The 16,926-nt window shown below is 48.2% G+C and overlaps 1 protein-coding gene across 1 annotated transcript in view; it reads right to left on the minus strand.

Annotated features, from left to right (window-relative positions):
* Positions 1–712: 712 nt before the first annotated feature.
* The window catches only part of LOC144770548 (circularly permutated Ras protein 1-like), a 278,089-nt gene continuing 261,875 nt past the window's right edge, over positions 713–16,926 (minus strand). Inside the window, exons 18-20 of the mRNA XM_078655152.1 lie at positions 15,893–15,989; positions 15,510–15,560; positions 713–1,113 (exon numbers count right to left, since the gene is read on the minus strand). Coding sequence (XP_078511278.1) covers positions 1,021–1,113; positions 15,510–15,560; positions 15,893–15,989 — 241 coding nt within the window. The 3' untranslated portion in view covers positions 713–1,020. The remainder of the gene's footprint in view (positions 1,114–15,509; positions 15,561–15,892; positions 15,990–16,926) is intronic.

Genomic DNA, 16,926 nt, shown 5'->3' on the forward strand with positions numbered 1-16,926 from the left:
CCAGAATTCAGCAGCCAGACTCATCCTCAACCTCCCACATAGAATTCACACCACACCTCATGGAACTCCACTGGCTCCTTATCCATAAATTTGCTCAATTCAAACTGTACACATTCAAGGCACTACACAACTTAAACCTCACCTACCTGAACAGTCCTATATCCTTCCACCAACCACCCAGACACTTCTGCTCCACAGGACTCCTACTCACACACATCCCACACATATATAGAACCAGATCAGGAGGACGACCATTCTCTAACATTGCTTCCAAAGCATGGAATGACCTCCCACTCAACATCAGACCTTCCTCTCTAATTTAAATTGCAAAAGAAGCAGAAGACCTTGCTTTTCAATTAACTAACCTACACTGGGAATGGCATGGGTATGGCTATGTACACACACCTGCTCAACGCCAGGATACCCTTGCAATTAATAATGCACTTTCCAAAATATCACAAGTTTTTCAGTCATCCATAAGTCTAAACTGGTTGATCTACAAACAAAGAACCAACGGCGGACTCTAAATGCCGCACTGACCGCTATCTGTTCCCCAATAGTAGCTTTAAGTATTAGTGGTTATATGGTGTGCACAGTCAGCTCCTGCATCCGCCGTTGAAGGATGCAACCCTTGGCCGGGAAACAAAACTGTGAAAGCAATGGAGCGGTGCACTCCCAGGGTACTATGAGGTAAGTAATGAAGCTTGATCAGTTTCTTCCTGGAAAAAATCTTTATTTAGGTAAATCTAAATGCATAGACAGAAACATCAGCCAATGCGTTTCGTTCATGAGATGAACTTCGTCAGGGCTGGAAAGAAACATAAATGACATACATAAGTGCTAAAAAAGGTGCATGAAGGAAATTCACATTACAATAATACCAAATGAGACATCTTTTAGAAAAAATGACAAAGGATGCTATATACACGAACAAGACCAAAGATCACAAATGTGCAACTTCTGTTAAAAGGACATTGAAAAAAATGTGCGTCTTTTTTCACAGACTTCCTCCTGTCCACGTCACTCTGCATGCGACGGTTTGAGCTTCCGGAGCACCCGCTGCTTGGCGTGTTTCAGGTGGAACATCATGGAGGCCATCTCATCAGAGAAGGTCTGTAGAGAGATCACAACTTTGTGTCAATGTGTGCATGATACTGTGAGTTTCCCTACTGCATTGTGGGTGCACTACACAATTCAATAAACCCCAATCTGTGTCTCACAATGCAGACAAGCCACCAACATTCTGTATTCTTCAGAACACAATGGAAGCAACCCTCATCATGTTGTGCACAGCCCAAATACAACTCTGCATCACACCCTGCCCGCAGAGTACCGAGTCTGCATCAACAATAACACGACCACAATCAACTCTGCTTCTTGCAATGTACAGCCAAACCTATACACCCAGCCCCCCGCAGAAGAACTCTACCTCAGTGTGCACCACCCATGCTTCCACATTGTGGGCACAGCTCCTACATCACAAATCTGTATCTCACACTTCACACAACGTCATGCCTAACACTGCTTGCAAAGCAACATTACAACTCTATAGAAAGCACTGTATGCACAATACCTGGAGCATGCAACATACTGTGCACTCCTCAAACACCACAAGTAACATAATGTGTTTATAAGTGTGTTGTACTATAATTGCTTTTATTTAATGCTTCAAACCCTGGAGAGGCCCTGCAGCATTTTGAGGATCGGGAGCATGCCGCTGGAAGATGGAAGAGTGTCTATGTAATTTGGGCAATGTCAGTAGTGTAAGTGGTAGTGTACGTGGGTTGCCTGAGAATCGGCTTTATACTTTTATCTTGTTTGTCAACTGTGCCTATGTATGACCTTCAGGTGAGAGGAATGATAGGAGCTTAGACAGAAGAGACACTGACATGCAGATGATCATGTATTGGTCATGCACTAGGTCCTGCAAGCATGTAGGCGAGCATACAGGCAAGCATGCGATCATACAAGCAGTCAGGCAATTGTTTATACCCTCGATAATGCAGCAGTCATATTAGTGGCCATTAAAAAAGCCTATTGGGCAAAATAAAAAAACACCCCTTATTCCAATTCCTAACTGTACGGCCCCTGGCTCTTCTTCTCCATATCAAGAAGACAAGCCTGCCTTAGTATCCCCCAACCCACAGCAGAGAGGAGTTGACTAGGGGTTATCTGCTGATAACCCCTGACATTCCATTGGTGCCCTGCTCTTTACTCTTACCTTTCTCGTCCCCACCCCAGCCTTCTATTTTCCTCTCACACCCTTTCAACATTGTTACGGATTACCTAAAATGTTACCATGGCTAGTTGGGACTGAGGGCCCAGCCCAAGTATGAGGCTATTCCTGCCTGAGGTCCTCCTTTGTGCCCTTGCCATACTCTCCCCAGGCCCAGTCACAGAACTTATGGTCCTGGCTGCTTCTCAGCTCTTCTTACATACCCCTAGCATCCTCTTAAGCAGGAAGGGGCACCTTCCTGCACATAAACGAATAAACATATTAACATAAAACTAATCACTATAGGTGTTTTCCTCTTTCTATGTGTGCTGCAGGACGCAGCACACATGGAAAGTGGAAGAAATAAGGTAAAGTAAAGATATTCCTCCTAGTTACCTCTTTCTAACGCCACCCATGGGGTGGCGTTAAAATCTGATGCATTCCCAGGTTTAAGAATCCTCGTAAATCTGGAATGCATCAGATTCCATGGGTGTTGTGTGGGAACACCCACAACACCACCTTCCTGCAGTGTTCTGCGTGAAAGGGCCACATATTTACAAGGCCATAAAAAGCCATGCAAACAAGGGAACAATGAGAAAGACACAGAGGAACACTGGGAGAAACAAGGGAAAATTGGCAGACACATGGGAACACCTGGAGACACAAGGGAACACTGGGAGAGACATGGGAACACTGAGAGACACAATGGAACACAGAGAGCCCCAAAAACAAAGGAGAAACAGGAAAACCCTGCAAGACAAAGGATGACACTAGGAGGCAGAGGGAGACACTGGCAGGCGTGGGGTAGACACCCACACAGAGGGCTACAGGGAGACCAACACTGTGGAAAGCACAAGTAGACAGGGACAAAGGCAGACAGGTACACTGAGATATTCTGTGATGCATGGTTATATATATTCAGACCCAGGAACATCCTGGGGACAGGGACATGAAAAGCTATAGGGAGACATAAACTTTGCATATCTCGGGGCGTAGGGAGCACAAGGAGTTACTTTAAGACATGGAAAGACATTTTATGTTTATATTTGTGGAATTTATAGAGCAGATGGCTGTCCAAGGGCTTCCCAGTGCTACAGAAACAGAACAACAGTGATGAGACTTAGTGTAAAGGAGGGAGCTTAAGGAAACAACCACCTCTTGAGTTTTTTCCTGAAAATTCTCTTCTCTCTATTCAGTCTCAGTTCCTTGGTCATAGAGTTCCATAACTTTAGAGTAAGGTGCGAGAAGGATCCCCCTCCCCATCTAGATCTCTTTATCCTTATGGTGTTCAAGAGGTAGCCGGATGAGGACGTGATGATAAAGATCAATTCAAAATGGTCAGGCGATTTAGTTGATGTTTCCTAAGTTAAATTTGCCCGGCGTTAAAAACGCCTCTAATACCATACAAAGTTATCCAATAAAGAGGCAGGCGCTGGAGACAGGAAGACAGGAAACAAGTTTTATTCCGACGGAGCAGAACACGTCAGATCGGACAATAAGGTATCGTCTCGAGGTGCTCTAACAAGTTTCTCTGAGGCTTCGTCTTTTATACACTGGTTTAAGACATGTGAACACTCTTTATTACAACAGAGACATTGTGAAGTATGAGGATGACATCCCCGGCACCCCCCCAGTTCCGGCCCATTCCAACATGACAACAGTAGAGGCCCTTACCCCTCATACAATAGGAGGGGTCTATCACGCAGCTGAGTGTTCTGCCGATTCCTTTGGAATGTGTGCGCCTGATCGAATCAATGGGGTGGGGAGGTCATGATCAATAGTAGCTCCGTTGAAGAGGGGCGAGTGCATACAGTAGTGGGCAATAAACTGTATCCTCAGGCTGAGGGATGACCAGCGGTCCGTGCAGACAATCAGGCTCAGAGGTCGGGGTCATCAAAGGAGGGGTATTCATGGAAGGAAAGGAGGTGTTGGTCAGGCGCGGGGTGTGATTCTCAGAGACAGAGTCATGCGGGAGGGGAGGGCTCATGACTTGTGCATGTGAGAGCGGGGGCAGCCAGGGTGCATGGGGGATGCTTGCAGGGTCAGGGAAGTGCACTGACGGGCGATCGTGAACAGGGAGACCATGGTACCTAAAATGGCCGTCGTGCTAGTTCATACGTGAGTCTGAGGGATGGGCAAGATGGCGCAGATGATGTTCAGTTCACGAACTAAAATTCCACAGCCCTCCCTTTTAACATGTCTCGCCAGCTTGTCAGTTCGGATCTATTCCCATAAGGCCACGTATTTCTATCTCATAGAGGGGACTCATGTGCTCAGTTTTAAAGTCCAAAGTCTTAGGGCACATACAGTTGGAAATGAGTGAACACAAAGGTGGTAAACATTGAATACCCAAGCAACACCCACACAGTATCATGATTGGCACCAATATAAACGTAAACCATCTCCATCCCCAGTCCTTCAAAGTGTCCCAGAACCAGCCTCCAAGCGACCATTCTTCCTGCTCCTGATGAACCTCTGAGGACAGTCTGTGGAGGTGTTCGATGGCTTTGTAGACTGAAGGTGAGTTATCTGGCACGTAGGTGCAACAGCTGGAGCCGATGATGCGGCATGCACCTCCACGGTCGGCCAGAACCACATCTAGAACAAGACGGTTTTGAAGAGCCACCAGGCGGACTGCCTGAAGCTCAGCCGTGTTGTTAGCGAGGATGCCAGCGGTGATGTTAATGGTTGTTTCCACTGCCTGAGTCAGGTGTCGGATAGCGCGGCTATTTGCCATTGGGCCCCACAGAGGAACAAGTCCCTTCGCCGCATCCAGGAACTGTGCTCCGGTGGAGTCGGCTTGTCCAATGTCTCCAGCACGCTTTTGCCGGTGATGGTAGGCTGGGGCCACATATGTGGGAGGAAGAATGAAGGCGATGTAGCACGTACCCCTCCAGCCTTTCGGGAGCCAAGTGTAAGCTTTGGTGCCACAAACAAAGTACATATTCGGGGAAGCAACAAAGGAGGGGGGGTCAGCTGAGACCAATGTTTTGGTGATGCGACAGGAACTGTGACCCACCAGCTGCGTTCCCTGGCCTTCGAGGCATACGAGTCCTGTGACATTGATGACAGACAGGGCCACGGTCAGGGTGGCAGCCGTTTGTTTCCGTAGGTGGGAGAAGGTGGGTCTGGCTGGATTGTGGAGCACTTGCATCTCGACTCTTTCTTTGGCAGGGATGTTTGTAAGGAAGGCTGAACCTGAAATCACAGGACAAAAGGGGGCAGAAGTCTTTCCTGTTTTGTTCAGCCAGAACCCATAGTAGAAGTGCGACACTGTTTGACCAGAAGCGGCGTTGTCCTTGTGGCTTTCATGCAAGAGGATCAACCAGGCGAGGCAGGAGCCGTGAACTGAGAAAGGAGAAGGGATGAAGGGGATGGAGTGTCCGGTGGCATGCGGGAGCAACCCGCAGATCCAGCAGTTCGTGGCATTTGCAGCAAGGTTGTGCTGGTGCAACAGTTGCACGAAGGAATTGTTCCAGAACTCCTTACGCCTTTCTCAGAGCTGAGGTGAAAGGGTGATCAGGTAGTGCTCTTTCATGGTGGTTGGCTGTACAGTGGTCGGCAACATCTGGTGAGCGGGTGTGCTTTCTTCCAAGATCCAGAAGGAAGTCATGAGGAGGAGGCAAAAGAGGAAGACAATGAAGAAAGCGATTGTCTTTGATTTGTGCAAATTATCAGTCTTTGGGTTCCTGTAGTGGGTATTTCCTGTTGCTTCCGACGTCTTTTTATCTGGCGCTTCCATCATCTTCTTATCTGGCGCTTCCATCATCTTCATCTTCAAGGTGCTCGGTAGTGGGCAGAACCACAGACTTTGTTTAGCTTCTCTCCGGGTAACCCTTGGTTGCTTTGGGCTACCGTTCTGAGATTTTTAACTTAGTCAGTGGCCTACTTAGCCGAAGCTCCTTCCTTTCGACGCAGGAAATACCCTTCTCGGGATGGCACAGTGGGATCAGAGTGTTTTGCAAGTTCAAGTGCCTCGGTATCAGGATAGCAGTTCAGTGATGGTCGGTCTTTGTCCAGGAGTTCTTCTTGGGTGCTGACGTTGTCTGTCGTGGCCAGGGTCGAGGAGACCTTCTTGCAGTGATGGCCGTGCAGCCAGTGCCTCTTTCCCTCCACTCGAAGAGCCGTCCGAGTGGTGATCAGTACTTGCCAGGGGCCCGTCCACCGGGGTTCCAGACTCTTAGCTCGTTGAAAGTTCCGGACTAGAACATAATCCCCCGGTTGGATATCGTGGCCGGGACCCCTGGAAGCATCAGGGATAGCCTGCTGCACCTGTTGATGAATGACAGACAACGTTTTAGTTAACTTGTATAAATAATCTGACAGTAGGACGTCGGGGACGTCGTGAATGGAGGTCGGTTTGGGAGCAGTCCAGAGGTTCATTGGTCGCCCAAACACAACCTCGTAGGGGGTCAAGTGGTGCTTAGTGGGAGTGGAGCACATCGGTCGCCCAAACACAACCTCGTAGGGGGTCAAGTGGTGCTTAGTGGGAGTGGAGCGCATCGATAGTAGTGCCAGTGGGAGGGCATCTGGCCACTTAAGTCCTGTGGTGGCTACTATCTTTGACAGTTTCAGTTTCAGTGTAGCGTTGTGTCGCTCAACCAGGCCAGCGGATTGGGGGTGGAAGACTGCATGGAACCTCTGTTTTACCCCCAACCCCTTCAGGATTAGTTGAATAACTTCAGCTATGAAGTGGGGGCCATTGTCGCTCCATAAAATTCGACAAAGGCCGTAGCGAGGTAAAAACTCTTTCAGTAGCACTTTGGCAGTAGTCATGGCAGTGTTATCTCGGGTCGGATAGGCTTCCACCCATTTGCTGAAGGCACATACAATGACTAATACGTACTTCAAGCCTTGGCACCTCTCCAGCTGGATGTAATCCATCTGGAGGACCTCAAAGGGGTGGTCGGGGATCCCAAACCCTCCCCGGGGTACTACAGTTCCTTTCCCGGGGTTGTGCTGTAGGCAGATAAGGCACTGCTGGACCAGGCGTTTGGCCGCGTCGGGGATCTTGTTGTTGTGCCAGACTTTGGAAATGAGTTCAATCATGGGGGCAGAACCTATGTGTGCAGGGGAGTGTGCCATTGTCAGTATGGGGATCAAGTATGAGTCGGGCAGCAACCATTTGTTCGTGTCTTTTGTCCGCCAGCAGCCTTCATCGTCCCTAATCGTTTCCCTAGCGTCGGTCCATTTTTCTGCCTGTGACCTGGTCACATACATGCGTGTTGTTGTCCTATTCTCAGCTGTGGTTCGGGCAGTGATGTCGGCTAGTGCGTTTCCCTGTCCGACTAAATCTGTCACCTTCTTGTGTGCCTGGCATTTGATTACTGCTAATCGTTTGGGGAGGAGAACTGCTTCAATTAGGGCGGAGACTAGATCTCCGTGAAGGATGGGCGTGCCGTGGGACGTCAGGAATCCCCTTTCCCTCCACAGGAGCCCAAAATGATGAACCACCCCGAAGGCATACTGGCTGTCCGTGTAAATGTTCGCCGTGGTTCCTGCTGCTATGATACACGCTCGTGTGAGGGCAATTAGTTCTGCTGCCTGTGCGGATCGTTGTGTGATGCGAGCTGTTTCAACTACTGTTCGAGCTGTCGTCACCGCATAGGCAGCAGAAGTGGTGCCATCTGGGAGTTTGATACAAGAGCCGTCTACCCATAATTCTCCATCAGGGTCTGTAAAAGCAATGTCTCGAAGGTCAATTCTACTTCTGGTCTGTTCGTCCGTGAGGGTCACACAGTCGTGTGTGGGGGGTACATCGGGGTCATTTTCAGGCAAGGGCAACAGTGTAGCAGGATTCAATGTCGTGCATCTCTTCAACGTGATGTGGGGTGCAAGTAGGGTCAATTCGTACCCCGTCAGTCGTGCACTAGTCAGGTGTTGAGTCTTGGTCTGATTCAAGAGGGTGTCAACTGCGTGGGGTACTAACACCGTGAGAGAGTTCGAAAGTACAATTCCCTCACTCTGGCGGATAGAGACAGCAGCAGCGGCTACCGCTCGAAGGCAGGCAGGTAAAGCTCTGGCGACTGGATCAAGAGTGGCAGAGAAGTAGGCACAAGGGCTTTGTTTGGCGCCGATGGGCTGAGTTAGAACAGATAATGCGCATCCCTCCCTTTCGTGAGTGAAGAGGGAGAAGGGCTTGGAGTAATCCGGCGTTCCTAGGACGGGTGCCGAGCAAAGGGCATCCCGCAGCTCCTTAAAGGACGCTTGGCATTCGGAGGTCCAAGGGAGTGGGAAAGGGACATCTTTGGCCAACAGGGAAAGTAGGGGTTTTATGATGAGACTGAAATTCGATAACCATTGTCGACAAAAAGAGGTAAGGCCCACCAATGAACGGACTTGTTTCTGTGTTTTTGGGATGGGGGTATCTAGGATGGTTTGGATTCGGTCGGGCGTAAGTTTCCTCCCTTCTTTAGACAGGAGATGGCCTAGGTAAGTCACTTGAGGCTGACAGAACTGTAGTTTCTTTTTGGAGACTTCGTGGCCATTCTCCGCAAGAAAGTGCAAGAGCTGGATAGTGGCCGTGATTGCAAGTGGAGTGGTGTCGGCCGCCAAAAGGATATCATCGACATATTGGACCAACACCACTCCGTCCGGTAGCTGGACAGCGTCCAACTGTCTCTTGAGGGCCTGGCTATAAATGCTGGGACTTTCAGTATAGCCTTGGGGAGCTCTACAAAATCGGTACGAACGGTTTTTTAAAGTAAAGCCGAAGAGATAACGGCTGTCTGGATGGATGGGGATAGAGAAAAATGCATTTTTAAGATCAATAACGGTGAAGGTGGTGGCAGTGGACGGGATGAGAGTCAGAATGGAGGCGATGTCTGAGACTACAGGGTACTGTGGTACCACCACTTTGTTGACTTCTCGCAGGTCGATGATGAAGCGGTACGCTTTCTCATCTCCCTCACCTTGCTTCCTAATATTGGGTAGGATAGGGCTATTGCAGACATTACTAACCACTTCCTCTACCACTCCTGCATCTACCAAGGACTGAATAATCGCTACCAACGCCTTCTCGCCTTCGGGCGATATCCGGTACTGTGGGAGTTTCGGGAGTATTGCATCTGGTCGAACAGTTATGTGTACAGGATCGATCATCATTCGTCCTACATCCGAGTCGTTTCTGGCCCATAGGTACAGGGGTAGGGTATCGAGCAAGGATAGGTCAGCATCTGTTATGGTGTACATATGTCGTGTGGGGTAGGGTCTGGACATGCTCGGGTTGTCGTACAGGATGACTCGGACTCCATCCGGGGAACACCTAATAGTAGCTCGGAAATGTTTCAGTAAATCAATACCCATAATGGCGTCAGGGGAGTTGGAGGAGAGCAAAAACGTTGTGTCAGTGGGATTGTTTCCTAGGTCAAAGGAGATAGGTACAGACAGGGGATTAGTGGAGGGCGTTCCATCGAAACCTATCGATGTAATGTGTGAGCCAGACAAGGGTGCCCATGGAATCAGTCGCTTTGATAATACACTACGTGTCGCTCCAGTGTCTACCAAGAATGGAGACTTTGTACCCAGGACCTTAGCAGTGACGTAAGGACCTTGCTGGTCAACACAGAGCTCGACTGGATCCCTCCCTTGCCCCTGGCCGTCCTATGCAAATGTTTCAGTATTGTTGCCGTCGGACTGTTGGCACTGATTCTGTCGGGGGCGGTCAAATGTGTTTGGTCTGCCAGGTCGGTCATTGGTGGTGTCGTGGGTCTGCCCTCGCCCCTGCCCTCCAGTTTTGGGGCCATTTGTCATGTCCCTTGTCTCTTTATTTTTAATCATTTCCCGAAGGGCCAGGCATTGAGACTTCCAATGTCCAAATTCTTTACAAAATGCACACTGGTTCTCATCGAGGTCGGTTCGTGGAGCGCCGGGTGTGGGGTTGCGGTCTCTAAGGGGCGGATTCCGAGGGGCATTCGACTGGTAGTTTCCCCTATACCGTTCCCTTCCTGTAGTCACTCCCTGCAATTGCGCAATCATCACTCGTGCCTTTAAGTCCTTTTTCTTTCTCTCAGTCGCCCTCTCGTTCTCGTTCTTTTGGTGTTCGTAATACTGAGCCATCTGAAGGATAGCTGCAGGTTTGGAGGCTCCCCAACTACTCTCGCTCGTCTGTAACTTTTGGGAGACCTCTTGCGATAGCCCCTTTACGTAGTTTTGTACGAATAGGTGTTGTCCGGTTGCGGTGGTCATGTCTTGGCCACTGTAGTCGGAGAAAACCGTCTCGAATCGGGAGAAGTATTCTGATACGTCCTCCTGAGGTTTCTGGCGGCAAGCCGTGACTACCGACCAGTCTACCTTCTTCTCTGGGATCAACGTCTTTAGCTTCTGCACTATTTTGTCGGGGAGTTCCAGTATGTCTTTTACAGGTTTCTTTCCGGGCTCTCGCTGCCTATCTAGTTCATTGAGTTGTTTCCAGGTGTGTCCGAACAGATCTGTGTGGTCGGCTTTCCGGATTTGCTTCCACACATCGGCCGGCAGACACAACCCGAAAAACAAATCAATGTCCGATAGGGTCATTATGGTTGAGCCCAAGGCTGTGCCTAGTTTGGTATAAAATGCTGTAGGGTTCTTTCTTAAATCGGGCAGGGTTTGCCTAAAAGTTAAAATATCTTGCCGATCCCATGGTTGGTAAACCCAGTTATACACAACCCTCCCTTTTGCATCTGCGTGGTTGATATCATCGTTTGTTCCCTGACCTCTTGGGGGAACCCAGTAGGGGGCGGCTTCTCTGATAGGCATCATAGTGTTGGCTGCTTCTAATGGGGGCTCAACCCTCTCAGGGACTGTGATCTTGACCTCTGGTTTCTGTTCCGCGAGGTGGCGGAAGACTTCAAGTGTTTGCATGAAGAGGTCCGTCACATCGCTCTCAGTCCCATCTCCAACATCGACCCTTCTATATAGAGCCGTCAGTTTAGCAGGACCCTTATTCTGGTACTTATCCTCATATGCATTCAGGGTGTGGTAGCTGAACCGCAAAATGAAATGCCGTCTGTGACTACCGGCATGTGAGTTGTGCATATTCATCGTATATTCTTCGCTCTCCTTCCGTTCTACCAGCGTTTTTGCTATTTTGTCAATTCCATCCCGCTCGTCTTTGATCAACCTATTTGGTCTGGCTGTTGGCTGTTTGCCAGTCTCGAGTTCATCTGATGTTGTTACTAATGCGGCCGGTGAGAAGGCCGTAAGAGTCGGGGCACTAGCGCTAGGGTCACCCTCGCCTGCACTTTGAACTGGTGAGTGTTGTGCTAGAGGCTGGCAGGGAGCATAAGGAGGGGGCATGTAGATAATTGGAGGACCGAGCAGTAACTCGTCATTTGCCCGCTGTTTGGAGGGCATCTCCGGGTAGAGCGTAGGGGGGGTCCTGACAGGGCATTGGCCTGCCAGTCCTGATTCTTGTGTTTGTTTAACTTCCTCTTTTCTTCTTATTTCTTCATCTAGTTCTTTTGCGGCCAGATGGGCTGCTTTTCGTAACTCCTTCACTATTTTTGCTTCTTCTCTTTTCCTTCGCTGTTCTGCTTCTTTGCGCCACATGCCAATACTATCGAGCATAGTGGGCATTGCCTTATTTATTTTTACAGCTGCTTCCAACGTTTTTATTTTATTTTCATCAAAAGAACCTATCAGTGGCCACTGACTTTCGGGATCCTTTTTTGTATATTTATGCCATAACTTACTATAAGCTATAGCGACTAGTCCTTGCTTAGTAAACATGTCCTTATTAGGGGTGCCTTCCAATGGAGCTGGATGGTTCATCTCTAATAAGCGGTCCGGGTTGACCCAACTACTAACCAATGGGGAGAAGATAGGCATGACGGATTACAATGGGGCAAAAGCCTGCACTACCTATCTTTTCACTATTTGCAAAGGCTGGACAGAATATTCCTATTCTGCGCTGTTTGCAAACAGAGAATACCTCCAAAAAGAACCAATTCCAAACAGTCAATGTTTGGACAAACAATCAATCAATGAGGAATGAAATAGGCACGACGGGTTACAATGGGGGCAAAAGCCTGCGTTACCTACCCTTCACTCTCTACAAAGGGAGAGAGAATATTCCTATTCTTCCCTGTTTGTAAGCAGAGAAGATCCTTAAGAGAACCAACTTCGAACAATTCAATGTTCGATTCAATCAATCAATCAATGTGGAGAAAAGTAGGCACGGCAGATTACAATGGGGGACAAAAGTCCGCGTTACCTACCCTTCACTATCCGCAAAGGGAGATAGAATATTCCTATTCCTCCCCGTTTGTGGGCAGCGAATATCTCAGAGAACGACAAAGCAAATACTAGTATTTCAATCAATAAGAACAATCAATCAATTTCGCAATTCGTCGTGTGTCACGACCTTACCCGGACCGCATGGACAGTTTCTCGTCTTCCGCTTCCAGCGCCCGATCGTCCTCTACTCTCTGTTGCTATCGCGGCACTCCTGGTGGTTCCCAGTCAGGACCGTAGATCGCTCGGGAGAGGTCTGCTCGGAATCAGTGAAGTTCAGATGATCGGCTGTCAGACGAGGGTCTATCGGACAGGAGCTCTCCCGATCGTTGCAGTCGTTCACTCTGTCGTCGGGACCTCTCCCACTGGATCCACGTGTCGCTGATGGGCCCCGCGTTTGGGACGCCAATTGATAAAGATCAATTCAAAATGGTCAGGCGATTTAGTTGATGTTTCCTAAGTTAAATTTGCCCGGCGTTAAAAACGCCTCTAATACCATACAAAGTTATCCAATAAAGAGGCAGGCGCTGGAGACAGGAACACAGGAAACAAGTTTTATTCCGACGGAGCAGAACACGTCAGATCGGACAACAAGGTATCGTCTCGAGGTGCTCTAACAAGTTTCTCTGAGGCTTCGTCTTTTATACACTGGTTTAAGACATGTGAACACTCTTTATTACAACAGAGACATTGTGAAGTATGAGGATGACATCCCCGGCACCCCCCCAGTTCCGGCCCATTCCAACATGACAACAGTAGAGGCCCTTACCCCTCATACAATAGGAGGGGTCTATCACGCAGCTGAGTGTTCTGCCGATTCCTTTGGAATGTGTGCGCCTGATCGAATCAATGGGGTGGGGAGGTCATGATCAATAGTAGCTCAGTTGAAGAGGGGCGAGTGCATACAGTAGTGGGCAATAAACTGTATCCTCAGGCTGAGGGATGACCAGCGGTCCGTGCAGACAATCAGGCTCAGAGGTCGGGGTCATCAAAGGAGGGGTATTCATGGAAGGAAAGGAGGTGTTGGTCAGGCGCGGGGTGTGATTCTCAGAGACAGAGTCATGCGGGAGGGGAGGGCTCATGACTTGTGCATGTGAGAGCGGGGGCAGCCAGGGTGCATGGGGGATGCTTGCAGGGTCAGGGAAGTGCACTGATGGGCGATCGTGAACAGGGAGACCATGGTACCTAAAATGGCCGTCGTTCTAGTTCATACGTGAGTCTGAGGGATGGGCAAGATGGCGCAGATGATGTTCAGTTCACGAACTAAAATTCCACAGTGAGAGATCTGTTGGGGGCATATGGGATGAAGATGGTTTTTAACAGGGCTGTAACCCTCTCAGACATGGCACTGTGAGCTAGGCATAAAGTTTTGAATCTGACCCTCATTGAATGGGGAGCCAGTGCAGTTTTTTCAGTGAGGATCTTACTGACTCCTGTTAAGGGATCTTCAGGAGCATCCTTGTTGCGGCGTTCTGGACAACTTGTACGGTCACGTATTTAGGGGAACCAAGATGCAGGGAGTTGCTGTAGTCCAGTATTTAGATCACTAGGGCCTGGACCACGGTTCTCCTAGCCTGTTCTGCTATGAGTCTCAGGATCTTCCAGATCATCCGCATGATGCCGAAACAAACTGAGGAAAGTTTTGTGGCTTGGGTTTCCATCGAGCGGGTGTGGTCTTGCCACATCCCCAAGTTTGTTATGGAGGACTTGGGGTAGGAGGGGCACCACAGTCCTTTGGCCAGCTGATCCTTGACCAAGGCCCTTGGCAGTTGCCCGGGAACATTAGGTCACTTTTGTCCCTGTTCAGTATTAGATTGGAGTTAGTCATCCATTTGGTTATCTTTTCCAGGTATGGCACCAGTTGAAGATGGTTGGAGTTCACTTCCTCTGACACTGAGGGTACCAATTGTGTATCGTCAGTGTGGGACACAATGGTAAGTCAGAACTCCGGAACAATTTGAGCTAGAGGAGTCAGGTAGACATTGAACAGGGTCGGCTAAGTGCCGTGCCTTGAGGTACTCCATGGTGAGCCATAAAGGTATCAGAGAAATTGGCCGGTTCCATGCATTGGAACGACCTATCACTTAGTAAATTCTTTTGCAGATTTATACAGCGCAAACTTGACACGAGGATATTGGAGCGCTTTATATGAGCATCAGTTACGTTACACAAGGACACATTCATTTTTGGTAGGCACGGGAAGATTAGGTGATGTGCCCAGAACACAGCATGTTAAGTCGATGCTGAGGCTCAAACCTGGTCTCCCCGCTCCAAAGTCGGCAGCTCTAGCTGTAAGGCTACATCCTCTCCCAACATGACATAGCAGGCATAGAAATAGGGATACCGAGACATAGGGAAATGTAAACATAGATGGACTCAAACATGGGGCGACCCTCATGTGGGTAAAGGGATCTAGGTAGTAATTGACACATTGTATTTCCCAACATAATCCCTAGACTGCAAGAAAAGTGATACAGACGTGCTATTCAAGCACAAAATAATAGAAAATGGCAGTGCACACATAATTACTCCACCACCACAAAATATTTCAGTGTGCACAGTTAAAACCAAAAGTAACTCTTGAAATAACACATCCCTGTAACTCTTTATTTAAAACACTGAATACAACTATCTCAAATTGCTTGCACAACCACAGAGTAACTCTCATCTCACAATGTGTGTGATGTTGCTTGGCCTGTGTTCCAGCATGGAGCATGGAGTGTGCAGGGTTACATTTGAGTCAGTTAGCTCAGGTCTACTTTAGATGGGGTTTTAATAAAGACTCGCTTGTCTTATCACTTTAACCAGTGTCTGGCCATTATTACAATGTGCACACAGGATTCAGCATTACATTGTGCTCGCCCTCAACTCCATCACACACTGCCTCGAATCCCGACAGTCAAACACTGCATGCTACCTCTCACACCATGGCAACAACCTAAAGTACAAGGGATCCTCAGAGGTTGATGATAGCACAGGATGCACTGGAATTAAGACCCCCAACTCTTTTACAAATGTTTGAGTAACACGCCCTTCATGCACACGCACTCTCTTCCTCTCTCTCACAATCTGTCTCTTTCACCTTAGATCCACTGGTGGGGCCGTCATGGGAGTCTCTGCTGCTTGCTTTCCCCTAAAAAACATGAAACATCTGTGTAAGAGTAGAGTAATGACCTAAAACCCCAGACCCATTGATTCAACCTGGACCTGCCAACACCTGGTGGCGCTTAGACCTTCTATGCAGTAGTGGCCGGGTCTCTAGGGACATCAGGGGATGTGGTGAAAGGGGGAGAGCCAGTTCAGAGTCAGGTCTATGTTAGACACAGACTTGATGCTGACATGCAGCTGACAGTGCCAGGCAATGACAAACATTCATCGGGTACCCTCCTGATTCCCCTATAGGACCGTCCCCTTGGTTCAGGTTGGGCCTGTTTTACAGAGCAGTTCTCAGCATTATCCTCATACCTTCACCCTGTAGGCCTGCAGGTCTTCGTAGATCGGAGCCATTGCGGTTTCCCACTCATCGTATGTAGAGTCTCGGACCACGTCCGTGTGAGTCTTCCTGCGGAAATAAAATCATGTGAGGTTCAGGTATCAAAATAGAAAACAACGGCAGAGGATGATAGGGAAAGACTGAGAGGTGGGGAAGGAAGAACAGAATAAGACCGAGCGATACCAAACCACACCTATATAACCCATCTAAGTGGATTCACTGATTGTGGTCTTACAACCCTCAAAGGAACCTGCTGTGAGATCTCTCTGGGAGCTTTTCGTTTTTTTATTTCTTTTTATTGAAATTTTGTTCAGGCATTTATGTAACACACACAAATTTACATGTATAGCTGCATAGCATAGTCACGTATTACATCGTCATACATTGAAATATCCATATGAAAAAGATGTAGGTTTACTGTTCCCCAGCATGTCGTCTAATAGGAAACAAAGAAAGCAGTAACACTGACCATCACACAAGCATAGTTCACACATTTGTGTTAACTGAGATCAGACAGAGTTGTTGATGCTTATTGAACTTTTAGATTATAAAACCAATGATCTCTCTGGGATCTTTACATTCAACTACCAGCGTGCTCATGTTCTACACCTTTAAACATTTCTAGGTTCAAAAGCCAGAAAAGCTTATGTAGAGGTTTAACATATTTCTGAAGAGACTGAAAAATACATTCTAATCCAATCCACAGAAAATGATGACTTGAATTTATTGGGATTAAATTGAACACTGCATGGCGCATCAGGACTTCAGCATGAATGCAGGCAACCCATCTGGTCTGAAAGCGAGTCTCTCATATCTCACAAAAGTTGAACATCTCTCTTCAGTGTTCTGAATGATTGTCTTTTTCATCTCTTTCTGTACATCTTACAGGGACAGAAAAATGGCCCAAAACACACATCTTTCCAAATGTGCTTTCCTGAAAAGGAGCAGGTTTCTTCTTCTTTTTATTTTATTTATTTATATTTTTTATAAAGTGCCTTAATCTAAG

The sequence above is a fragment of the Lissotriton helveticus genome, chromosome 7, assembly GCF_964261635.1.
Source record: "Lissotriton helveticus chromosome 7, aLisHel1.1, whole genome shotgun sequence".
NCBI classification, from domain to species: Eukaryota; Metazoa; Chordata; class Amphibia; order Caudata; family Salamandridae; genus Lissotriton; species Lissotriton helveticus.